General features: G+C 31.0%; 2 protein-coding genes across 5 annotated transcripts in view; both read left to right on the top strand.

Annotated features, from left to right (window-relative positions):
- Positions 1–1,224: 1,224 nt before the first annotated feature.
- Positions 1,225–5,421, top strand: LOC141446480 (phospholysine phosphohistidine inorganic pyrophosphate phosphatase-like). Its single transcript, XM_074112976.1, has 6 exons — positions 1,225–1,358; positions 1,433–1,622; positions 1,768–1,919; positions 2,380–2,536; positions 3,882–4,062; positions 4,898–5,421. The coding sequence occupies exons 1-6, from the start codon at positions 1,240–1,242 to the stop codon at positions 4,912–4,914; spliced, it is 816 nt and encodes a 271-aa protein (XP_073969077.1). The 5' UTR covers positions 1,225–1,239; the 3' UTR covers positions 4,915–5,421.
- Positions 5,422–12,197: 6,776 nt separating this feature from the next.
- LOC141446465 (TWiK family of potassium channels protein 18) overlaps positions 12,198–27,638 on the top strand; it is a 35,237-nt gene continuing 19,796 nt past the window's right edge. The window contains exons 1-2 of one of the 4 annotated variants that reach the window (XM_074112934.1): positions 12,198–12,541; positions 22,665–22,937. In XM_074112934.1, coding sequence (XP_073969035.1) covers positions 12,517–12,541; positions 22,665–22,937 — 298 coding nt within the window. In that variant the 5' untranslated portion in view covers positions 12,198–12,516. Of the gene's footprint in view, positions 12,542–21,125; positions 21,280–22,664; positions 22,938–27,638 lie in introns of those variants that run through there. The other 3 variants (XM_074112935.1, XM_074112936.1, XM_074112937.1) reach the window with 3 other exon arrangements.

Genomic DNA, 27,638 nt, shown 5'->3' with positions numbered 1-27,638 from the left:
TTGTTTTTACTCTCAAAACTTTGGCAGCTGTTTTTGTAACCTTTCTTAATTCTTTGTACATACTCTCTAGACTCTGGCGGCCATTTTAATCTTATTTAAAGGTGTTTTTTTCATATTAATTTCAAAAGATTAAAAAGGAAAATAAACACAATATTGATATAATAAATTCGTTTATTAATTATACATTTAATGTAGTAAAGCAGCATAACACTTTAGATGTAATGAAAGTGCATCTAGAAGTTTTTGTAATGGAAAAAATTATTTTCGTTTATTAATGCGGAAACAACTAAAAGAACATAAGAAAATCATTACAATGCCTTATATCTATAATACCTTTAAACAATTCCTGTGCCTAATGAAAACTACCTGGAAAGGTTATTTTATCTCATTCGAGTTATTTGCCAGTGACTTTTATTTATAACTACCTACAAAACTCATCGAAACTTTAAAAGTGTTAAAAAATTATATACTTGCCAACAAGGGTTGAGGAAAGAAAAGGTAAAATCGAAGTAACTTAACAAAAAATAGCTATTCCATGGAATACTAGCACGTAATAACAAACTTACTGAAAGAAAGCAAGAAAAATTTCGTCACGAAATTCCCTAAATGATTCACTTAAGAATTCAAAAATAGTTCTTTTACTTACGTTAACACATTCAAGCTAATTGTTAGAACTAAAGCCACCCACAAATATATGGAAAATACAAGAATAACAGTTACGATATGAAAAATAAATGTATCAAGAAACAGCAGTCCGTGTAAAACAATTGCTAAGTCAATCGACGTTCTACGATAAGAAAAGTGTTCATCCGGAAGTAGATATCACAATAGATAGCATTTACTAAATTGATCTGTGTAATGTAAGTTTATTTTTTAGATTCGACTATACAACTAAACGAATAAATTAGTTTATACGCAGTTTCATTTGTTTATAACTTTCTGAAACACTTGCTATTTTCCTTGTTTCTGGTATTCACCGTTTTAATCAATTACTCGTCTAATATACATACATATGTGGGGTTTAATAACCTTTAAGAGGAACATCCCTAACAGGTTATCCATACGTAATATTACACTATTATGAACGTCAACAGATAAATTAATTTTTTTTTATTATACATACATTTTTTTTTAATGTATTTAACATTGTAGCCACTTCAATCTTATCCTTGAACGTGAGTGTACATAGTGCCTATTTAAGTGATTTTATTCATCTAATTTGTGAAATACAAAAAGAAAATGGCCCTTAATCATGCTAAAGTATTCAAACAGCCGATCAAAGCATTATTGTTAGATATTAGTGGTGTATTAAAAGATGGTGATATACCAATACAAGGATCAGTAGAAGCTGTTAGAACGTAAGTAAAGTTATTTCACACTACATATTACATTATATAGATTGAACAGGATAAAGTATCTCATTTAATTCCAGATTACAAACTATGGGATTCCCATTCCGTTTGATCACGAATGAAACATTAAAACCAAAGTCTACGATCAGAAATACATTACAAATGCTAGGATATAAAGTAAATGAACAAGACATGCAGTGCCCTGTACCTTTTTTAAAGGAGATATTAATTAGAGAAAATCTCAGGCCACATTTATTGCTTCATCCAAGGGTATGGCCTTTTAAAATCATGTACAATTCATATGATATGACTGCTAAAAAAGAATTTTTTAAAAAATAATGAAATCAGCTTGTTGAAATAAATTGGAGAATGTTTGTAATCCATTTAAATTAATTAACAAACTAATCTGATACAGATGTTTGCAGAATTTGATGGCATGGACCTATCTAATCCTAATTGTGTGGTTATGGGAGATGCAGAAGAATATTTTCATTATGATTCTCTAAATCAAGTTTTTAGAAAACTAATGGACATGCAGAATCCAATTTTATTTTCCTTGGGAATAAAGTAAGTTTATTTTTTCTAAAAAATTTTAAGTTTATTGATGACTGTCATCTCTTCGGATTTCGAAGGCAACATGCACACATTGTTGGAGACCCCAATCAAAAATAGATATGTTTAGAAATAGACTTGTGGTTTGCAAGAAACTTTTGTGCACGTTTATTTGTTAAACTCTCCTATTATGATCATTTTTTTACTTAAATTTTGTAAATTTTCGGACGCTGTTTCTATTGTCACCATAGTGAAAATCAGCGTCTAAAATTTGAGAACTTTTAGGAGCTACTCAGTATTTCAAACCAGATGTTTATTGTTAGTTATTTTGAAAAATTCACAAATAGAATAGGAAAGTCATTGATCTGAGAGTAGAGTTATTTTGAATTCTTACTAAGATAAATATGTAACATGTACCTACTAGAGAGGATATTTCTGACAGATATTTATTTTTATTTAATTATTTTTTTTATAGCAAATATTATTTGGATGATGACGGATTGTCAATGGATGTGGGAGCTTACTGTAAAGGAATTGAATACGCAACAGGAGTGAAAGCTCGAATCGTTGGAAAACCAAGCAAAGAGTATTTTTTAAAAGCAGTTGATGCTTTGGGATTTAAGCCAGAAGAGGTGAAAGTACAAATATGCTTAAAAATAACTTTTGTTGCATTTATATAACCAAAAAAAATAGATTTGTTCAGAAAAGATCTGAACTGACCTAGATCTGATTAGATCAATGTAAAAAAGTATTCGCTTGTCACATAGTATCTGCCTAAATGTTCTTAAGTAAGTGCAAAACAAATTTTATGTAAAAGTGCCAATAAGAATATCAACTTATGTTAAATGAAAATAGTTTTTCAATCAGAAAGAAATAATAATGTTCGAGTAAAGAATAAATTAGAAAATGTTTTTCGCATAACTCCTTGGCTAAAAAAAGTAGTGTTTAAATAGGATTAGAAATATATTAAACCAAACCAGTTAAATACAAATGGGCAAACCAAATTGTGCCATATAAGTTCATGAGAATAAAATCTGAAAATTTCATCAGGCAGAAATAAAAGTAGTAAATATATCGGTATTATAATGAAATGTATCTTAATTTTTAAAACTGATTTATGCGGGGTGTGAATATAAAGCAAAATAAACGTGCACCAATATAATATAAACTCTTCTAAATAGTAATTAATTGGATAAACATTGCTTTATGTTAGAATTTAGGAAAATTTTATGATTAAAAATCAGATAAATTATACATATTTTTACAAATGGCTGACTGTTATGTTAGTGCCTAAATTAGGAATTACTACAATGAAATGTTGATATCTATTTAGTTATTTAAGAGAACATTTTTACAAGTTGCAATGATTGGGTGGGACCAACAAGTATGAATTTCAAAGTTTTGGACACCTTCACGAACTACTATGAAGCAAAATCTAATAAAGGAAATTTTTGCTAAGTTATGAGACCCCTGAGTCTGAAAATATGTTTTTTAGAAAATAATTAGAGTTAAGGGTTCTCTCATGAGACCCTACAGCAAATACTGATGAAAATCTTAATTTATCTCTATACTGAGAGGAATCTTTTACTTTCTTGAAGTTTTCCTCAGAAACGATTCCCAATAATTTTCTTTAAAATTGATCCACTCTTTGCGTGCTACATTTATTTTTTATATTTTTATTTTGCATTTTTCACTACTTAAACGTTTTTTCAATAAAATAATATTGAGGGCACTTCCAGGGGAGGGGAAATATACTTTATAACATGGCATCATGGTGCAATTAAATAGATTTGTACATTGTATGGCGTTGACGAGGAAGAAATGGTTCGTGTTTAATATAAATTGTGAATTTCTTGAAGACTTTTTCCTAGTTTTTCACTATCAAAACTAAAACTAATCTATCTGATCTCTTTATCTCCCTTATAAATGAAGCCGTTAGATTAAATAATCTATTTAATAAATAACCTAATTTTCTAGGTGGTCATGATTGGAGACGATATTGAATACGATGTAGGAGGTGCCCAGGAATGTGGGTTACGAGGAGTTTTAGTAAAAACTGGTAAATTTCGTCAATCAGACGAATCACATCCTAAAATTAAACCTGATGCAATAGTAGACAATTTACAACAATTTGTCGATATGTGTATAAAAGTACAAGGTAAATTATAAAACGAAGTCAATATTATTTTAAATGTTCACATTACTGATTGAATGTTTCTGCTTAAGGTTTGAGTTACTTGCCCACTCCTAAAAAGAGAGATATACAAATAAATAATAAAAGAAACTAAAATTATTTTTTAAAGCATACTTTTTTTTATTAATAATTAATTATTACTTTTTCTCACTCAATTTGTGAAAAAGGTATTGCAGATTTTCTATATTGAGTTTATATATCTGAAAATTGTACTAGAAATATCTGTTTTGGGGTTCCCCAAGCCCGAAACAGTGGGTTTACAAAGTTTGTAGTATGTATATCTCTACTGTGACTTGAAAAGGGAAAATTCGCAGAAAGTTTTAATTTGTTATTTTGCATAGGTACCAACAGAGGGGGCGCGAAAACGATCAAAATCGAATGTACCACTTTGCTGAATCAATTTAAGATATTTTTTAAAATGGTTCCAGCAATTTTCTTTAAACGTTTATTAATTGCACTTAAATAGAATTACAATTTTAATTAAAATCATTTTTCAATCAAAGTTCTGTAAGGAACATTTCTGGGATATAGACATTGGTGTAATATGTTTCCTCTAAAGTCATACTTTTGGGTATTGTGTTTTCTCGATATCTGTTATAATACGTAATTATTAGTCTTACTCAGACTTTAAGTAAGAACAAGTAAATTAGTTCATTCAATTCTCTACACAAACCTTAAGAATGAGTCTCTAGAAATATGGAATCAAATTCTGAACAGGGACGAATTATAAGCAAACATAAAGTGGTCATGATTTAAAAAAAATATGAATGAATAACTTGAGTTTTTCATTTCAATTTAGATAGTAAACAACAATAAGAACTGAGGAGTCAGTAATGTGTCTACCCCAATCTACCAAGTAATTTACCAGTCTTAAAAGATGAACTTTGTGAGAATAAGATGTGTTAGCAACTTTTTTCTTTCTCGAAAAGAAAAAAATAATAATTCAAATTAAGCAAAGAAAAATCGTAAGACACTAAAGAGTTAAGGATTTTTCATGCTCAGAAAATATAAGAATGAAAAAAAAAAATTAAGAAAATTAATTCCAAGTTGACTTATCAAATATTTAATAAAAATTATGTTATTGAAGGCATATAAAAAACCTTGTATAGTAACCCTATAAGTTGTACAACTAAAATATGTTATTCAATCAGCGATTTTTCTTTTTATACTAAAGTAATTTTATATAGGATAGTAATAACACTTATTTACATAGAATATGAAATTTTTTAAAAATTAACTAATAAAATGAATGTTTTTAATAAGCTGAAGAATGTAAAATCATAAAGGGCTGTTAATAAATGTAAGAGCTTTTAAAAAGATAAATGTTTGTTTTCATATAATCATCAAACGACAAGAAACTCGAATTCTTTTATTTTTAGTACGTTATTTTGACTAATTTGTTTAATTTTTTAACTTATTTAAATAGAAATTACCATGTTTTAATTATATAACCATTTGTGAAAAAGAATAGGCAAAATTGTTTTTTGGACAAACTATCTAAAATTAACTCATCCGAATATTCATTTGTATGTACTTCATAAATACGAAGTCACAAACGAATCCAATTTCCCCACGCTTTATTTTCAAAATAACTTCATTGAACATCAAATAATTACAACCAAGTCACTAAAGTATTAGCATCGTAATGGAAAATAGATCCAAACTATTTTTTTGTTAATTAAATATATCGTTTCACCTTTCATTCTTCTCTTTTGTATGCTGAGGTGGTCCAAATTTGAGGTAAGGTGGTATCTTTTCACATTCTATCTTCCAGATAGTTTTCATCGCAAATTGGATGGTGTTTGGCTTGCCCGAAGAAGAATAAGAAAAAAGTATTAACGGTGAGGCAAAACTACTAAACAGCATTCTGATTGGTTTTAATACTTTTTAAATTTGTTAATAATAAATAATTCTTATTATTCTCTCCGTCAAATACACGTTGTCACTCTGTAATAGGACTATCATATTTGACTTATTTGTCTTGCCAAAAGAAGAATAAGAAGAAACCATTAAGGATGGTACAAAACTAAATTCTGCTGCAACTACTACAACACATTATTCTTAAAAGTTTTGTTTTATAAATTTATAAATAAAAATATATTATTTTTTCAGTCATACTTGATCTCCCATTCAGTAAGTCAAATAAACATAGATAAGGATAGAATAAATTTAAACAATACTCATAAGGTATATACAAGAAATAGCTCCATCATAAGAAGGTGGAATGAAATGTAATAAAAAAAAACCTTAACCATTGCCTTAATGAAAGCAATATCAAATCCTGAAAGATTCAAAGATAAATCTGAATGTGTTGCCCAATGTTTTCGATCTATTCAGACCTTGTCTAAAAATTTACTAGTCAGCAGAGACATGGTGTCTCGAGATCCAAACCATAATCCGCAGACGTAAAATTTACCTTACTCTTCTCGGATCGCTCCCTTACTTGTACTTCTTTTTCTTTTTTAAACAGATAAGTAGCTTCTCTTCTACGCCTGGTCATCATCAGGCTTTATTATTAGATCTAATAATTCCAAAAAGGTAGGTCACATTGTCTGCTGGTAGGTAATGCAGAGCGCAAATTTCTTGCAATTGCTTTAAATTTTTATTGCAATTTAATAAAATGAAAATTTCTTACTGCTTTACACTCCTCGACATGGCCTCCTCTTGTCTTTTCTGCCTCCGAACACAAGCGCAAAATATTGAATTTTGTACTAACCAAATTAAACTTAATTAAAATTTCCTTTAAACTCTTGCACCTCTTCCAGCAATTTCGAATATCGAAGGCTTCAGAAAGAGCGATGTGTTAATTAAATTGGAAGCCATACTAAGATACTTAAATATATATTTTTTTTTAAATACTCCAGTTACAAAGTAATGATAGTCCTGTTGAATTATAATTATATTGTAATGAATATTACTTACTTGGAGAGCCAAGTAGAGGCTACAATATTCTTACATTTGTAACTTGCATCCCGCTTTCAATCTCTTAACTGTCACGACGAGCACTCCAGGTCATTCATTCTCCCGGGTGACCTAAGAAGTATTAAATATATCAAACAAATATATCTATTTTTGCACTAATTACTAAAATAAGATTTCGACTTAGAAGGACGCAATGCCAGATCCCAAGTCTCTTTCATAATTTTGTTAATAAATGCTAATAAACATAAATAATAGGTAGCGTGTAAGAAATTTGAACCTGGATTGATGATGTTTCAAGGGATCCTTTTTGTTCGATTAATGCAAAATACATACTGAAAAAAGCAGTTTTTGAGGCGTAACCTCTTTTTAAAAACAAATGATTATATTAGTTACAGTAAAGAAATTAAGTAAATACCAACATCTAGCTCATGTTCCCGATATTTCAATACTTAGTGGTAAACGTTTTTTTAAAAAAACTAGTTTTTTAGCAAATAAAGACTTCAAGCAACAAACAAATTGAACTAGGACGACGTCTAGGGGATAATAAAGATCTTCGTAATTCCTAAAACCATAACTCAACTGGGGTAAGAATTTACTGAATGCAAATACTGCTGTTGCCGTACTGCGTACCTAACCACATTTGCAACTGGGTTATTAGTTTAGAATGATAGCATGATAAGCTGATGCAAGCCTTCGTAAACTCATGCTTTTCAAGTATAATCTCGCTTATGTGGAGACCTGCGCAATTGCAGGAAGCTGAGAGAAATTTTGCAATCTTAATTTACCATTAAAATCTCAATTTTATTAAAGAGACTCCGATAATTTGAAAGAAGTTTGTCAAATATGTATTTGTACATTCGCGGTAAGAAAAAGTCTATTTGTTCACATCAGATTTTTTAAATGTTCGTAATTTTGATAGAAACGTCACTTTATCTCACGAATAGAAAGAGGAAGTAAAAGTAAACTAAAGTATTTCAGAATCACCAGAGACCAAACTAGAAATTCTTTGTAAGTTGGTTACACAAATACATAAAACGCAATAACGACGATGATTCATTAAAATTTTGGCAATCATTTCAACTAATATATGTATTTTTTCTTTTCCTATTAGTTGTAATGAGTTTATTTATAAGAAACGGTACGAAGTGATCGCTGGATATATCATCATATTATCTAATTTTAGTAACTACTTTAAACTAGCAAATATGTATATAGGTTAGTGATATATTAATAAAATTTATACTCAGCTTTTAGCCCGCTAACACATTAGCTATTTTTTTTAATGAAACAACTGTTTATGTGCGTAATGTGCTAGGTTTGATTTAATTGGAGAAATATCCAAAATCAATGAGTACTATTTTATAAACGTACATAATTTACTACACCACATTCAAAATGAATCCTACTTTTGAGAAAATAAAAAAAGTCGAAGAAAAAAGTTCATGAAAATCGCACTTTTAGACATACTTACTAATAAATGAAGCGATATTTTGTAATCAATAAACTATTATCCAGTTTAAGATAACTATTATCCAATTTTATCTTCATAAGAGGAAGAATTGAGATCTGATCAAATTTGTAAAGTGACTTTTCACTAGTCTATACATTTTTTTGAGATTCCCACATCACGATTAAAATATACGTTGGCTGTAAATTATGTTATTGTTCTTTGGGAAGGAAGCAAAGTGTAGACCTTTGGGTCTACATAGGTACTTCAAAGAAAAACAAAAGCAATATCAGCCGAGTATAGGACAAATATCTAATTCTGGACTTGTGTCACCTAATGTTCATAACTGTCCGAACAAATCGTACATCCTTAAAGCGAAACAGCCTAAGCTCTTTCACGTCAACCAGTCCCTTATCTTAAAACTACATTCCTCACATCCCAAACAATGCATAATGCAATAAATGAGCGTTTCCTACTCTATCGCAAAGATTACATAAATTAGATATTATGAAAGCGAAAATTTCTAGAGAAGTCTCCTTAAATCAAAATCCATTATTAGAGATGCTATCTGGAACCTCCCAGATGATGACCACGAGAAACACTAAATCATTTTCGTAACAGCCATAAAAAGAGTCCTAATCACCATTTTAGGTCTCCAATTTCCACAAGAATGTCTGTTTTGAAGCTGTTCATTCTAGGGAGCTAAACAGTCAATGAAAGTTTATAATTCTGTATAGTCCCGGTGCAATTGAACTTTGAAACTTCTGAAGTAAAAATTTTCAGTAAAATAAAATTCGTAATTAAAGTTAATAGATTATGTCCTTTCTTTCAATTATTAATACTGATTCAAATTTCAAAATATGAGAAGAAAATGCGTTAACCTTCAAACAGAACGATTGTAGAATATAAATTAAAACTCCACTGAAAGAGAGATGAAAATAACAAATTATTCAGTGTTTCATGTTGTAACAATAAGAAATATAATAGTTCTTTGTTACAAAAGCCTAAGCATTTTTTATTTTGCAAGTTGATTTTTTTTTTTTTTAACTTAACGCTAAGTCTACTCCTTGAAATATATACTATCATTTTATACACCAAAAACCCGTTTTCATTTCTTTCCACTTCCTGTATATTTACAAACGTCAATTTAAAGAAAAGCTTGATGGGAAAACACAAATTTCAATTTATCGATTAGTGAGAACATTAGCCTTGTTCGGCCCTCCGTTGTCTTCTATCTTATTTTTTTGATTAATCTAAGAGAAATAAATTTCAGCAAAAACGGAAGGTATGCTTTTTCTAGCAGTGTAGAGTACAGTTCCAAAGTAAAGGTTCGCTCGACAGAAATCAGCTCAAAATTAATGACATCTACTTTCAAAATTAGGGTAACACATACATTTTTTTTTTCTAAAATTTGGCAAACTGATTGTAATATTTGTAAACTAACCAAATTCATTATTATCGTTTGTTCTTGAGGTATAAGTTTAGTAGTAGTGTAGAGCAATGCTAATATAATTAGTTGTATCTTTGACTTTAACCGTCTTAGCATGTTTATTGTATTCCTGACCAATTTCTTTATCCATCACCTGAGGTTGGATTAATCAGTTTAGTGCAGTTATTTCCTCTTCACTTACGTTTCCATCTCGCACTATACTTGCTGACTGAGTGAGGAAGGTTTCATGGGTGTTTCATGTACAAAGTGTTACTGAATCGTATAACATTTTGTAAAAATAATGAAATAAATTTAATGAAACCTAGTAGTTTAAGGGTACTGTACGTTTATTGTATCTATAACGTACTAGAATTTTAAAGATGGAGTTGTATTTTATAAGAGGACGCGCGAAATTAAGTAAAAAACATGCAATTATACTTTTATTTCATTTTTACTGAGAAACAGCTATTGTTGAATACGAGATTCTAATCATTTAACAAATGTAAAGTAAAATCTTAAAAAGAATACTTTTAAACAGAATACGCAAAATGCTAGTATTTTATTGGTTTTTGTGAGGGTTTCTCAGTTGTATCAGTGTGTTTAGTACGGGAAATTTAAAAAATACAATTTAATCAGAATTAAAGTTAATTGGGTCGTGGGTCGTTCATCATGTTATGAGGGTTGTAAGTTTCGGTATGTGCATGTATTCTGTTGCCCAGTTTGTTGTTGGTCTTAGACCCGGTTTTGAGGCCTGGTTTTTTGAAAAGATTACATAGTTTGTATGTCTCGTTTCTCATTAGTAAAAGCGCCGAATATATTGGTTGGGTAATGGTTTGCTTGAGTTTGCTATTGGATTCGCTAAACACAAATATTGCATACATCAACTATCTTTGCAGGCCCTACTAGCATTTTATGGGGTTGACAGTGTAAGTGTTGTTAGGCTGGATTATTCTCGCGTTAACCTAAGATCTTGGTGTTCTTGTGAATCTTTAGTTCTATTCTAAGACAACATATTTAGTTGTGGGATCTACACTGCCCTACGGTTATAAATTTATAATTAAATAAAAGAAAAAATAATGCGAAAGTAAAATGTACATATCTAAGATAGGAAACAATAATTTAGTACTTAGTAACGGAAAAAACGAAACCAATTTACACCTTTTCAGATAGAAGGGAGAAGAGGGTTATATTCAACAGTTCACACCCTTATTTCATACCCCTCTATAGACTGGAACAAGAATTTTAAATGAACCATGGGCTTTTTATTTTTACTGAAATTGATCCAAAATAGCCAATTCATTCATAAAATTATTTAAAGATTTATTTTAGGATAAAATTAACTAATTATTAACCATTAATTGATCTAAAAATATACTTTTTTTTTAAATTAAAGATTTTCCACGAATACAGACGGATTTATCTCATGTTTCTAAATATTCTTCTTATAGTTAACCCGCCTCTAGTTCATCACTAAGTGGTAGTACTTTATAATGCTTCCTCCAGCTTTCTATGATTGGATGGTCTCCTATCAAACACTACGTTACCCCCTACGGAGGTGAGGAGTGGACGAAGAAAAATAGGAATATCTGCCTATGTTTCTTTCACTTATCGGTGCCGACCATATATATGTGAATTTATCTACATTGCTTAATATGGTTGAAATTAAAGAAAAAACGTAAGATTAGTTCGGCAATTGAGAGAGAATACGAAACAATAGGATTGTTAAAATATGAAGGAAATGCCTGATGGCAGTAAAAAAGTGGAAAGGCTAAAAAGAAAATGACTGATGGCAAGAGAAAGTGCAAGAAGAAAACGTGAAGCTGGAAGTGTGGAGGTGGACTACGAATGCCAGGTACAAAGAAGACTGGATGAGGATTTCTAATGAAATCAAGCCTTTCAATGGTACTAATGCTAGAAATGGACATCCCTAGTTCCTAATGGAATAAAATCGATTAACCAAAGTTGTAATTTTACAAAATGTAATTTAGGAGATTTTTGGAATTCACTAAAAAAAAGAAGCAGTTTCTCTTTAATCTTGAAATGATAAACGCCCACATATGTATGTATATTTAATTTTGATTAGAAAAATTATTTCTTGAATGTTTTAGGAAATATGAAAGCTCGTTGAAGTGTAAAGTTGAGATTATTTGTTTTTCCATTCACGAGACCGTAACACACATCTAACCAATAAAAATAAAATTATTTCTCTTACAGTTGTAAGGGAAAGCAATAAACACGATATAAAATTCGGTAAAATTCGGCCATGTTCGTGAGTGGCGCCTGGCTGGCCCACGCTAGTACAAGTTGAGCGGTGAACGCCGCCAAACGGACTTTTTACTGTACAGCCGACAGACCTCCTTCATGACTGAGTAAAGTACGTCCTCTGACGGCCGACTGCAATGTCTCTCTTTAAGTTAACATCGTGATACTAAAACAAGTGATTAGATTTTATTTTTTTTTAATATCAAGTTTTTAGCCCTTTTTTAATAAAACAAAAAAGACTATTGCGAAAGAATGGTGGAAGTGCACGAATCGCGATAGAGTAAAAAGTAAATACTAAGTGAATGATAATAACTGAACTAACAAGGCTTTTTGAAGTGAACTATAATTATCAGCAAACATGGAAAAGAAAGCAGAAACGGAAAGTAAGTATGTTATAACAATAATTAATGTAATAAAAATGGAGAAAATATGTTGAAATAAGAGTCCAGGAAAGCGATTTCAATTTACAATCGTCCCTTCCTATAGGAAATTACGATAAAATCCGAAATTAGAAGTAACATTTTATGTGTAGTTTTCCTTGAACATTCTTTTTCACCTCATCAAAGGAAGTATTACGATCCTGCCTCATTTGACCGGAAATTTGTTTTGAAGAACCCTGTAAACGAAACTCCAGATAGAAAGTGACCGGTAGGGCTATAATATAATGTCATAACGATATTTGATTTCATTTTTAAGAGATAAACCTACGTCTCCCAGAACAATCGTTAAATCAATTTTTTCATAAAATATGCTAATCGCAATCTAATGCAAATTGCTTCAGACTTTTCGAGTAAACTGCAGAAAAAAATAAAATTTTGTAAAATCGCTCTTCAACCTATTCGATTTTCCTAAAATTTGGTATATTAGGTAGGACTTTTCTAACCAGAGCTCGGAATTGTAATTTTCTTTCAAGAATCTTTAAAAGGATTTTGGCAGTTACTGAGAATTAATAATAGAATTATAAGTCCTTATCTGAACAAGCAGTTTAGTAGTTTAAAGGAAATCTTTGTAACCATTTTTAAGAAAATCACTTAAAAAAACAAAATTAATATCAAACTCAATTTATTGTTCATTGTTCTGAAACTTCTGGGTATAAATTGCACATTTGTTCCTCGAAACAGAAGTGAGAAAAGCGAGGATACAGTTTTTAAACTGGTCTGTCTGACAGTGACTCTATCAGTATTCATACTAAACGAGGGTGGCCCTTATCTGCTTTGATGAAACTTGCTATCAATAACTTAGCCCTACCTTGAAACAATAGTCTCATCGTGTATTGGAATTTCGAAGGGAGTATTCTTCAAAGGGACTATTATCATTAAATAGAAAACGTGAGAGAGTGAATAGAAGTGAATTTATTCAGAAATGAATTTTAAGCCGATTAGTTGCCTTCATTAAAAACATTCTTTTAATTAAATACAATTTTGATATATAAGAAAAAGTTTTCAATTTTTAAAGAAAAAAGTGGGCAATAAAGTCAGCTTTGAAAGGCAGTAAAAATTCTTAAGAAAATTGACTATCCTTTTTACAAAGCCCTAACAATAAAACCCTCACCTTGCCGACCTGGCTTGCTGACGGAACTTGTAAAGCTTTAGTTTCTTGAAAATTAAAGGCTATGGTCAAAACTAAATTCAATACTTAATTCAACACTAAATATTAGTATTATATTTTGTTCGTAATGTTGCTTACTTTTATATTCAATTATATAAAATTTAATAATATTAAAGAAACATTTCGTATTTCATCAAAACAAATATCCTTTTTTAAAAACACACTTTTCTGATTCAAGAGGCTACAAAACAGATATATCCGGTTAATGCTTAATTTCGAAAATTAGACACGAACGTAATACTTTCCCTACCAGAGGAAGTAATAAAAATCATACTGACCACCAATTAAATTAAAAAGCTCACTGTTTATTATTTCATAGTGAATTTTAAAAACTAATTATAAAGCCATAGAAAATCGTTTCCCAAGTTTGTCTGTCCTTTCATTTACAAAGTCAATTTCTGTCTAAGATTTAGGTAAAACAAAACTTTTTTCTTGATAAAAACTTGTTTGCTTTCGGACATAACATGATATCCTTCTAATCAAGCTGGATCGATACCGAGACTTCCTCAATTAGTAGGCAAATAAGATTCCGTCCATGACACCTAATTTGTTAGTTGGACGTAAAGCCAGCCTGAAAAAATAGGCATTACTTTGCTTTATACCATATATATAAGATACTTGATTATTGACTGCGGCACTAGTTAATGATTAATTTGATTAATTATTGGCTTAAAATTTGATGCGAAAATCTGTAATTTGATAAGATTGATTAGGCAATTTTTTGTTTTGTTTGTTTAAAAAACTCATTTATTCATTAGTTTCATTTAGCGAGCAAAACAAACAGGGTTTAGCTTTTGTGAAACAGTCCTTCAATGTTAACACACTCCCGCTCAAATACGAACACTCGCAGGAAGCACCAAAATTAATATTTCATTTGTACATCACGATAGGACCTGGGTGGGCATTGGAGCGGGTGATGAAGCAGTTCGAGTCCCGCGGGTGGTAAATTTTATTTGTTAGAACAAATACTCAAAATAGAGTAAGTGATTCCGTCTAGGACACCTAATTCGCTGTTTGACGTTAAGCCCCGCTGAAAAAAATATAGGCGATTACTTTACTTAATCTAGAACAATTAGTTTTCGGGCAGTTGCGGTGGTAGGTAAGGGATAGACACCCCTCTAAATTACTTTAAAACTTTTCTGTCTGATCTACGGTTTTATAAGCTATATAATGTTATAGAAAATTAGATTTCATTTCGAAAAGTCGAAGGTTAAACTTTTTATGGTAGAGATTTGTTATAAGAGAAAAAAATCGTGTTGTAATAATTTCGTTTTGTTCAATCACTTACTTGTCTTAAATGCAACCAAACACCTTCGGTTAACGGTCCAATTAGTTTCAGACTTTTCTCTGAGCAAGAGATTATCCAATTATAATATAGTACGAATTTGATGAAGCGAGGATTCTTTGTTAAGGCGAAGATGTTACAGGTGGAATTTCAGGTTTACTGCTCGACATTCATTTATTCAGGTCCTGCAAACAGATGCAGATTATTAACTCTAATTAAAAAAAAACTTGTGTGTAAAAAATGTAAAGCATTTATACACCAACCCAATAATCAAACAATTTATTATTAACTTTCATCGACATTTTTTCTATTTGGTTTCAAATGACTAAATATTGTTATTTTTTTACATATATATGTTTCCTATACTTATAGATTTACTAATAGAAAAAAAAATGCGGTAAATATCATTTGTGTCAACTAGTTTTTTTTATATTTTTTTTCTTTTTAAACAACCAGACTGACATAACAAGAAGCAGCTGTGATGAATATAATTTTAGAGGCGAAGAAGGAGGTGTGAAGCAGTAAAGTAGAATGAGGTGGCCTCTGTAAGAAGGCAAAGTGATGTATAAATGACAGGAGAATTGAAGAAGAATGTGAGACACCATTGCCAGCTAGATGATTTACATGTTAAAATAAAATAGTACACCCTTCCATTATACCGCCATTTTTTTTTTTTTTTACATTTTGAAACGAAAACCTTTAAAAACTTTCTATTACAAATTTTCTAGTTTCTCTATTATTAGATTATAGTTTTTGAAAAAACAAAAGATTCGAGAATCCATTCAATCAATTTTCATGAACAGAATTTCAAACAAAAGCGATATCTTTTTCGAATAAATCATTATGTAAATAAAGCTAAAAATAATTTTTTTACGAGAATCACATTCCGGAAAGCAAATTTATTCTAACTCGGAATTTTAGGCTCATATTTAGTTCTCAATAAACTTTACCTATGTACACTTTAATGAAAAGATACTTTTAAAGGAAGCCATTCATCCATACCACTTCCACAACAAACATAAAATGAATTTACCATGACATAACTTATAGCCTTTCATATGAGTGGTTAATAATATACTAAGTTTAAAGACAACAAGAGGAGTGAAACGTGAAAACCCCTTCAGGAATGCGTAATTACGATCGCAACCTTTTTTTTTTAACATAGAACATTAGCCGCTTATTTAATCCTCTTTGCAATAATTATAAAAAGATAGCTATATAAACTAGGAATACTAAAGTTACTTTAGAGAAAAGCCTAATCAACTTCTCATTTAGTAGAGTCCTTCAATTAAAATTTTCTTAGAAAAATTGAACTTGGTCTCGAGAAATAAAAACATTAAAATTAATATATACACAATCTATTGGAAATTAACTTAGTTTGAAACTTACAATTTATGTCATTTAGTTAAATTTTATTGAAATAACAACTTAAGAACATTTTATCCGAGCTTCTAGGTAGAAAAAAGTTTTATTTACTAAATAAATTGCAATGTTCAATGTTAAGGTTTCTAAACTAGTTATCGTTTAGTTATGTTATTTCTATTTTATAGAGAATTACGTAATTTAAAGTGAATGATAAGGTAAAAGGAACAACACATAATAATTGCTAGTCATTCAATCGGTAAAAAATTGAAAAGGTTTATTCAATTAATTTTCGTGAAAATTGTATTCTTTTTTATTACCTTCATGAATTCGAGAAATAAGTTTTCCACAAGTTGTGCGGCTTTAGCTAATTGTAAAACCTCTGATTATCTCGACTGTTGGCCTTAGTCATCTTAGGAGAGATGCTCAGATAAAAAATGAACACAACGAAACCTAAGAAATTGTACCAAATATTGCTCGTATTTTTTTTATTTCATTTATTTATTGATAATAAAAAGGTATAAAATACTGTCAAGATTTTTTTCTAGGAGAATTATCTTACGCAAAAGTACGTTAGTTTCACATTAAAAAAAATAAATAATAATAATAATAATTAAACATTAGATAAAATGAATAATAACAACATAGAAAAGGAAATGGCGGTCTAGACAAACTGGCACTTCTTTGTAACAAAAAAAATGTGGGAACTTGGTATATAAACAGAATGTCCATTAGACAGTTCTACGCCTACTAAACTGGCTTTACACAAATTCTAGATACATGTTTGTTAGACCTCTATGCTAACCACAAGTTAGTACGCTTGGCATTTGGCGCAGTACATTAAAATTTAAGAAATAAACGTATTCGATAATGCAAGTTTTTGTTGTTACAAATCATTACGTTTTCTTGAAAGGCTATAATATAAGTAAATGCTGAATGTTAACTAAATATACTCTTTTGGACAAAAGCCCTTTTCATTTGTTTGTACTATTAAATACGAATTGAGAGAGGTTGATGATAACTAATATTTTTATAACTAGAAAAACCATGTTTAATTTTTCATAACTGTCAAACTGTTTTGGCTGAAGACGAAACACTCCCGTTTTTTGGTGGGTATTGGAAGTACCCAATAGAGTATGAAGCATGGATTTGTTAAGTGGGATGTACCACGTCGATGTAGCCACTCTTTATTTTTTAAAAAAAGAAGATAATTATGAAGTATAAACTTCCTTACCCGTCAACGACAATTAGTTGGTAGTTTGAAATCAAGCCCTTTTCGAGAGCCTTGCACAAGATTTCAAAGGACGAAGCTACCTATTGCAGCGCAATCTTTCTGATGCAGCCGAAATAAATTCCATTAAAAGATATCTCCCCGTTGTTCAGCACTATGGTCAAGTGAGAGCAGGAAAACCCTCACATCCCTGGCCCCCTCCACTTTTGAGATTTGGCAGAATCGGATGTCGGATAAGTTTAAAACAACGCTATTCCAGAAGTAGTGGAATGAGTTCCAGAGGAAGATATGGAGGCGCTAATAACCTAGCAACTGGTGCACCTACAGAAAAAAAAAAATCATTAAAATATAGCTATATATTAAATTTACATGACAATTATTAACCAATTTAGAACCTAAATCCAACAGAACATAAATGTACAGCTCTCTTCTCTCAGTGTTTATGTGATCCAAATAATACAAAAACGAAAAACCGCTGCAAGCACAACTTTGATATTTCATTTCGAACATGGCGATACTGCTTGTTTTAATTAACTAATTGAGCAAAAAAGACTCTTCCGCGAATTCTGATCTGAAAAAATGTTTTACGCAAAATATGGGAACTAAAAATTTGCTTTACTGACTTTAGCAAGCTTAGTTTAGTTAGCTAAGGAATTTCAAGGGCGATTACATTCAGATCTGCAATGATCGCTTATTTTAGCTGATGAAAAAAAAAAAGAAAAAGAAATCTAATACAATTTATCAGATATGTGTAAGTCTGAGCTGCATTAAGACAGAGACACATAAATCTGACAGCAACACAGATGTACTGTCAGTGGCCCGATTATCTCACGCAATAACCTTAAAAATTTACTTGACATCTGCATTCATAAATCCTGAGCATATATATAAATATATTGTGTGTTTCAGTGTCTAATTTTGTATCAACCATTTAAGTTCCCCAATCTCTTCAACAATCTTTTTGTAGAATTGTAGATTGTTTTACGATTTAAATACTTGTTTACTTCATTTTACTGGCGGAAGAGAATTTGAGCTGTAGTTGCAAATTTTCCAATAAGTAAAAATCAGAAATACATGGTGAAGAATCCTTAAATATGAAAATAATTGTGAGATGTACAAAAGTAATTTTTTTTCCCTACTAAAGAAGGTCCGTGGATCCATCTGAATGCTCTTGCTTACACTTAACAACTTTCTTTTACTTATATGAAATTTTTTTAAAAACATGCGTCTTTGTGATAACAAATCGCAAAAAAAAAGTGCACTTCTGCTCAATGACTTTCTTAAAAGTGCATTTTGCATTCTTAATTTATAATTAAACATGCAATCAAAACCGCTATTCAAGTTAAATCCCAGCTCTTTCTAAGAACTACCTTAAGAAGAATTATTTGGAATGTAAGGAGGATTGGAAAAAACTTTCATACAAAAGTTTAAGGTCTGTAATGATTATGGAAATCCGATTCTGTATTCGAGAAAATCTCAAAAAAACTAAAAATCTATTCAATAAAGAGACCAGAACCTTATTGATATATCACATGATAAGGGCCAAATCAAATATCAAGTTTGAACTTTCCCCGAATTTTCAAGATTTGGTGGATACTTACACGTACACATGACCAATTTGTAAAAACCTCTTTATAAGATTCAGGGGACCTCATAACACAATGAATTTTGGACATAATTTTAGCATTACAAGCAATAAAAGTGTCATATCAATTTGAGCACTCCTCCACATTCAGTTTTTGAAATACATATTTCGTTCACACATAACAGAAAAGTAAACAATATGAATCACAGGATAAATCGTGCGCTGAAAACTTCTTATTTTTTTTTTTTTTAAAAAAACTCAATAAATACATCAAAATTTGGGCCGATAATCCTCCTGGACTTAAGAGTTAGCATCAGTTTTAGAAATCATTGCCCACTAACCTCTTCTGGACAAAGCAAATTGTGGTAACCTCATAACGGTACTTCTGCCGGGTCGCATGGGTCTTGGGTCGGACCTCAAAACCAGTGAAAACTGTACCAAAAATTTGACCCGATTTCATAACTTCTTTAACCCTGTTACAGAAATTAAAAATACATATTAATTTTACCAGTTTACTAGAAGATAAATATGCTACCACCATTTATTTTTTGTTCTAAAAATAATCATATTTCTACTAATTAATCAAAGAGATTGAAATGTAAAGATATTAGATGCGTCAAAGCTATTTTTTCTTTAGTTTTACGCTGACAAGAAAATATATTTTAATTAGTAATTTATCTATCTAAAATGTGGTAAAAAAATGATTAGCGACTAATTTGTTATATTTTTAAGAGTAAAATTTAATTTAATATATGTTCAAATTCCAATGCTGAAACTTGGCATTCGTTTATCATTAATACTGACCTACTCAACAAAGTTCTATGTGAAAGACACAAACGACTTCATTTTGAATTCAGAAAGAAAAATTTAACGAACAAATTACTTTTTGCGAATGCCTCATACAATTATTGAAGTGCCTAGAGAAAAGCATTGAACTTGCGATACGACAAGAATTGCCATGACGACAGTGTTACATTAATGGACGTTGAAAGAAAGGAATATATACACTTTCTTCTGAGCAATCGCGCGTCTTTTAAATCAGAACTATTTTTCTTTGCTTCAAATATGGGTATCCAGTTTGAAAAAGACATCAAGCACTATCATTCTACAAATAAATGTCCTTGGGGAGGAAATCAACGCGAATGCGAAGAGCGTCACCGCCCAAAAATGAGTTCAAGGGAGACATTTCGCCCTTCAACAACTACGGTAGGATTTGATAAATGATTTACGACAAATAGAGTCCATTTTCTGTCGCTTTCGTTTGGTCTCACCCCTAACAGCATTGTCGAAGATTACCATTGGTCACGATTTCGTAAGTCAGTCTCAAGATTCAATGGGGTCAGACAAATATCAGTGGATTTTATCAATAAATAATATTAAATTTTTGAGATGAATTCCGTTTTCGTTCAGAAGAAATGATCGACAACTGATAAAATTGTTCCGAGAGTGAAGGGGTAATTATGAGTTATACCAGATTGATGGATGAGACACCTACAAAGAGTGAGTCATATAACTGACCTCTGTCTCCGAGTAAATTGTGAAGGCAGCACCTTTTCAGCCGGCAACTAGAGAAATTTAAATGATATGAGAAATATTAACTGCGATATACGCTACAAAAAAATAATAATACTATAATAAAAGAGGAAGATTAATCGTTAAGTGCGACAACCATCATGTCAGCAGAATAATAATAATTCCTAGGAGCTTCTTACAGCTCACTGTCCGTTGATGGACAGTGTTGTCTGTAACGAGAGAACACTGTCCGGAGGCCGGCAGTGCACTGGAAAAAGCTCCGGGCGCTAATGACCTCAGCTGTTGATGCGCCAAAAAAAAAAAAAACAATAATAATAATGTAACAGATTTGTTTTATCATAATACGTTTATAAACACAAATGTTTCTATAGTTACATTAAGTTACTAGTTCTAAAACAGTTTGCTTTTAGGTTTTATCTGGAATAGTGCAACCATTCATGTCAAAATGTTTGCTCTCTTCAACGAGTTAGATATGCTATTCTGGTCACAAATACAATTCAGTTCAAATTAAAATGTGGTACGTGCACTCGCTAGACTTACTCTAACAAAAATTTTCCAGTTTTTTTTTCCTAATTGTGAATCTTGAATAAAACATAATTGGCCTACCATAGGTTCATTAAAGTAAAGGGCTTTAGAGGAAAGAATGACATGACGTCTCAGAACTTCATTAAATCAAGTCCATGAAAAGAATTTCAAACCTTAGCGACAAACTTTATCCTTAATAGTTAATGATTGCTAAAAATTTTAGCATTAAAACTTTTCAACCTAGTAATGTATTAATTCCGAAAAAAAGCCTTTTTTAATTTCGCCCCTTAAAGGTTAATTTTGGCAAGAGTCGTATGGTGACAAACTGTCCAGTATGAATTCACTGTTTTATGTACACATATTTACAAATTAAAAATTGACCGGCTAACTTCTTCAACAAAATTGAATTTAAGATTCATCACAAGTTAAGACGAGAAGAAATAATGGCGATAGCAAACTGACGAACTGACTTTGCTAATGTTGACCCAAGCTTAATAAGTACTTAATAAAAGTGTTCAGTATCTGCGCGTTTGTTAACCATAATTCTTTCCCTTACCAGCCCATTTATACACTTTTTTTCTAAATAAAAAAATATTTTGGTTTATGAGGAAATACATTCTTCGGTTAGAGATGAGCTTCCGTAATGATTACCTACTTCGATGTTGAAGGGCGTAGATTTATCATGGAAAGGGTTTTTAGCAACACGGAGCGCCTCTACAGCATTCGCTAAAAATTTTTAGATTTTCTCCAATACAAACTCCCTGAAGGATTTTACAGGGGGAGAAAATTAAAAATCAGGGAATGGATATGCCTAATGGCTGACTTTACCACCTGTGTTTTTGAAGAGTACCTAGGTGTCACAGATATATTTGGTAGCAGTGCATAGCAACAAAGCTGTCCATTCATAATGGCAATCAGTAAAAGGCTTTACATCGAACTATTTTAAAGATCAAAATATTGTTACGATTTTGTTAAAACGACAAATTACGTCATTTTTAACAAAGTTTCTGAATTTGTACGTACATTTTGAAGTGTTTTGAAATCTTTAAAACTTTCAAGTTTCAAATGTCAAAATAGTTCGTACAAGAATAAATAGAATAATATACGATTTAAATAGAGTTAGAACTGGCAAACTTATGTTGTAAATTGCGTCTTTATGACCTTAAAACCATTTTTTTCTTTTCTTAAATTTATTATTTTGATGTTAACAAATTTACAAACCTCAGTTTCTTCGTAAAAGACATCTTGTTAATAGGATTTCCTCTTAAATCTTCCTCTTTCTAAACGAGAACCTTTTTGATCGAGAATATAACACAGCACCAAAAAGCATCTGATAAACAAAAATATTAATTAATAAATGGACACCTTTTGTTGCAGAAGATATGGACGATGATGGAGCTAGTCCTGCAGGAACAGAGGACAGTCTGACCGCATCACTGACAGGAAGCGGTCGTGTCAGACCGCACATATCCCTCAGGATACCGGCACCAATAACTGTATCCCCAGGATCACCTGGAAGCAGGCCACCTAGTCATTTCTATTCAGCCCCTATGACACCCACTTTAGTTGTGAATCCAATGGATGGTGGATTCAATCCAATTATAGCGTATCCTAATAAAGCAGGAGAATTTATATCTAAACAGTTTTTAAGTAAGTATACAAATTGGTATATTATGTTAGATATCTTATAAAAATAGTTATTTATACAACTCATGAAGCAATACTGATGGTCTTCTTTTCTCATATAAAAACAAAATTCTGCATGTTTTCCTTCATACTTCATATTTTTTAGATTCCACCAAATGGTTCATTTTATTAAAGAATATTAATTTGAGGAAAGCATGTCGGTCCAAGCCTCCGTCATAAGATAGATTTTCCAGAAAACTATTTCCAACAAAAGCAATACGCCTTTACCTAAGGACTGGTTTACGAATGCTAAAAAGAAAATGAGGAATTCGCACTTTCAGTCGAACTACTTTTTTAAAACTCTTATTTCATTCTCATAAAGCCTAAAGATATAAATGCCATAAACGAAATTTTCGTGGAAAAAGATGCAAATAAAAATTACATCTTTTTTTTACGAAGTAGTTTAAACTCTAAGTTAAAAAAAAAATTAGGTAATTGAATTTAAACTAGAACATCTCGCAAAAACTAAACAAATCTTCCCATTTCTCAATTCTACTTGGGATTTCAGCAAGTTTTAAAGACTCTCTTACCTTATATAAGTGTTATGTCCGCACATTCCATAAAACTAGCACTTTGAACAACGTTTTCTTGAAACATTTATCCGGGAAAATTTTATTAAAGGTTACCACTTGGAGAAGGGTTAGAAACTCTTCTAGTGTGCCCTTTGAGTGAAAACGTTTGATCTTACCACCTTAGCGGCTAAAATTTCACATCAGGAATTAGCTCTTTGCTATAAAAAATAAATTGGACATTGAAACACTTTCTACTACTGATAAAATTTAATTTTGAACTATTTATTTTTTCTTTTTCCCTTAAATAAAAATCAATCAGATTGCCTGTCAAGATCACGTTCTGTTTATAATCAACCAATTGATAACTTAAGAAAAGAAGATGACAAGAAGAATAAGATAACGCTGCATCATAAATAAAATTGTTAACGAAGTCAATTTAGTTACGACACAATACTATAATATTAAAATTATAGTAATAAACCAAGAATGTTTTGTAAAAACATTAAAATAAAGATTGTTACAAGCGAACTATCTGGTATACTTGACTTTTATTTACTATTTGTATAAACATGAACAGAAGTAGTCAAATTAGAAAGAATCATAAGTTTATTGTACTCAAAAGTTTTAGAATTATATTGGGCTTCGGTATCCTTAATTGGTTTATTCTAATAAATTTGTCATTCCTTGTTATGGAGGCAACAGATGCAAATAATTAGAACGGCGTCTACAACTCATTTAGATCCTGTAACAAAATTTCGTTCTTTGCATACAATCCCCAAAGAAATACTATATACAAGAAAATCAATGACAAGACCCTCATTACAAACATACTATTATGTATAAATTAAAACTTTATATACCAGAGGGTACAACCTTTGTTGTCTAAGGGCTAGTATTCTAAACAGTATTAATAAAGGGCCGCTCTAACTACTCTCCAATATCCCACAAAAGCCAATATCTCATAAGTTAGTTTATTATTGTAGTAAATCTATAGATGGGTACCAATTTACATACTACCTTTCGAATTTTCCATTGACGTTCATTGGCCATGGTATAAGTGATTCAACTTGTCTGTAATTTTTGTTTTGAGTATTTTGATTTAAAAAAAAAGTACTAACAAAAATAAGTTGTAAAATAATACGGTAAAAACTGGTAACAACTCTTCTAGATGTTAGATTCTAGCGAGAAACATTCACTCTTATTTTTTGGATATCAAAATTCATACTCCTTCTACAGTGATTCTAATTTAAGAATATTTAAATTAAAAGTGCTTAGGACAGGTCTGGAGAGTTAGCTTTAGAGTGAGGGGAGCCACAACAGATCCAAAGGGATCTGAGGCCTTGAGGCCGCCCTAGTTTAATCTATCTAAAAGTGCTTGACATATAAATGTAGTTGGTAGAGTTTTCACTCGAAAGATTCAAGCTAAGTGTACCGAAACGAAAATGCAAAAATTAAAATCTAAATGATTTCTATGTACATGTATCTAACCACATAATCATTTAAGGAACTTTTAGAAATTAGTAAAATTGTTTAATTATAAACCTTATTACCGTAACAGCCATGCGGATCTGAAAGTTTAACTGGTAGTGTTAATGGAAAATTCATTTAAAACATACGTACATTTCTTAGATCAATGTGTTTTTACCATTTTCTCTCAGAGATGGTTAATACTTCAAGCAAGCACAGTAAGTAAGCTTTCTTCATAACAATGTAAAAGCAGAAGTCGTAAAATACTCGTATATCATTACCTTATTTCCAACATTCCTTATATTTCAGGATAGTGTGTAGTCATGTTCCGAAAAAGGACTTTCATTTCGATCAATCTTCTTTTCTGAACAACTGCTTGGCTATGTATCAATTTTTTGTTCAACCCTACGAGTAAAGAATAACATAGGAGTCAACATTATTATTACTTTCTCTACACTAGGCCAAGTTCTAATAAAATTACCTAAAAGGGATCAGGATATAGTTTTTCAAAGCAATAAAAGTTCCCTTCGTCTGGATTTTGATAACTGCAAATAAAAAATGATTTATTAGCATTTTTTTAATATTTGAAGCTGTTTCATAACAACAGTCTTCAAAACTGCAACAGAACAAAACCACTATTTAAAATTATGGGTTGGTTTATGGAGAGCAAATCAATACTGCGTAAAAAGTCTTGTAAGGAATTAACAAAGTACAAAACAATCACTGAAAATATGCCACCATTATAAATTTCCTTTAATGCCGTAATTAGGAAGCATTTAACATGATAGTACTTTTCAGAAATTAAGATTAATAGAATTTTTACTTTCACTAGACTTAAATACTGTCGAATTGAAATATACCTGAATTACAAATGAGTTTACCTGATAAAGCTAGAAAGATGTTTTAACTAGTCAAAGAATAGATGTACATACATAGCAAAAAACAAAAATAGTACATTTGGAGATCAGCATCTTTATCATTTATGCATGTATGGTGCGAAAGAATATAATACACAAATTGCGTTCTTGGCACTTCAACAAACAAAATTTTACTCAACGAAATTTGATTCTGTTATCTGTTGGCATTATATCTTAACGAGAAGTGAGAATGGGGCTCCTGTTATTTTGTTTGTGCAGTTTCGAAGACTTACTTTTTAACGTACAATGTAGTTATGAATAATTTTAGAAATTGGCTGAGTATTAAACTTTAGTAAAAAAATTAACTAAATATATACAAAAGAAAGTTTCAAGTGGAAGTTCTATCTTATTAATCATCTGGTTTTTATCGATCACGAACGATAACCATAACTAAGCTGTCTCAAAAATTGTATAACCTACTTACACCAAAAATTGCATCAATTACTTTTAGCACCATCTATTCTATTTCGAACCATTTTCTCTAATTTGCTTCTTCTTACCTTGTGAGAAAATGTATCTGCATCATAATTAAAACTCCAAAATTTGAGTTTTTTTTTTTTTTAAATGAAGTTTAATTTATAAGGCCAGAAGAAATTTTTTTTGGTAGTAATAGTCATTATTTCTACAACTAAAGTATCTCACAAACTAATAATTCAAGTAGTGCAGATCCGACTGGCAAATAGAAAGTACCGAAGAATAGTAATTAAAGACAAAAAATATGAATTCAACTATAATGTAAATTGCTCATTCTCATGTGCCTATAAAGACCGAAGAAGCCCTTATTCGCAGATATGATCCTCCTGATGATCTCGCTCGAGGCGTCACTACTAGCAGGTATTAGGGATCCCATGTATACAAAATTGTAGACTTTCTCACAGGAGTAGCCGCCGACTCTAAAAGGGCCTTCAAACCTTTGATCATTAGTGAGAAACTTAGTTTTATTTTTATTTACAAGAAGGCCCATATTTCTGCCAGCCTTTTCTATCTCAATAAAAGTAGATCTTACAGCATCGACAAATCTTCCTATAATGTTGACATCGTCGGCATACGCCAGAAGTTCTACAGACTTACGTAATATAGTTCCGGTGGTTTCTATTCCGGATTTTCTAATAACCCACTCCAAAGCTAGGTTAAACAATAAGTAGGCCAACGCGTCACCCTGTTTCATTCAATTAGAGCCCTGGAAGTTTTGGGACATATCCGACTGAACTCGCACAGCAGAGTTGACGGAAGACATAGTCATCCCAACAAGGCGCACTAACTTAGCTGGAATGCTGAGGTCTACCATTGTCTGGTAAAGCTGGGTTCTATTCATGCTATCGTAAGCCAATTATGGTACTATGAACAAATTGTAGGTGTTCAGCTGAATTTCCTTACCTTTCTCCAGGATCATTCTTAGACTAAAGATGTTCTGTAATATGTTAAATATGAGACGGTGATCTATATTTCTCAAATGAAGAAATACAGAAAAATTATACCATTTTAGATCAAAATTTTTCTAAATATTTTCCCTTGACGGTACCGATTCACCATCACTTCAGACTGACATCGATACGTCTTGGAAATAATTATTTAGGTTGTGAGTTTATGGAATCATGCCTCGCATGTTTTTACTCTTCTTCAATTTAAGAACGCTTATTTTGCACGCTTTTTTGAGCAGTTCAAAAACAAAATCTTTTGTGGTAACAAGGAAAGTGGAGTTCGAGACATTTAAATTTCATATCTAGGATTACCACAATCGTTTAGGATGAGTGCAAATATCACCATGC

This window comes from Rhodnius prolixus, unplaced genomic scaffold (assembly GCF_049639745.1).
Source record: "Rhodnius prolixus isolate KJV_2025 unplaced genomic scaffold, Rpr scaffold_7, whole genome shotgun sequence".
In the NCBI taxonomy this organism is placed as follows: Eukaryota; Metazoa; Arthropoda; class Insecta; order Hemiptera; family Reduviidae; genus Rhodnius; species Rhodnius prolixus.
This window is presented reverse-complemented; position numbering and strand designations above follow the sequence as displayed.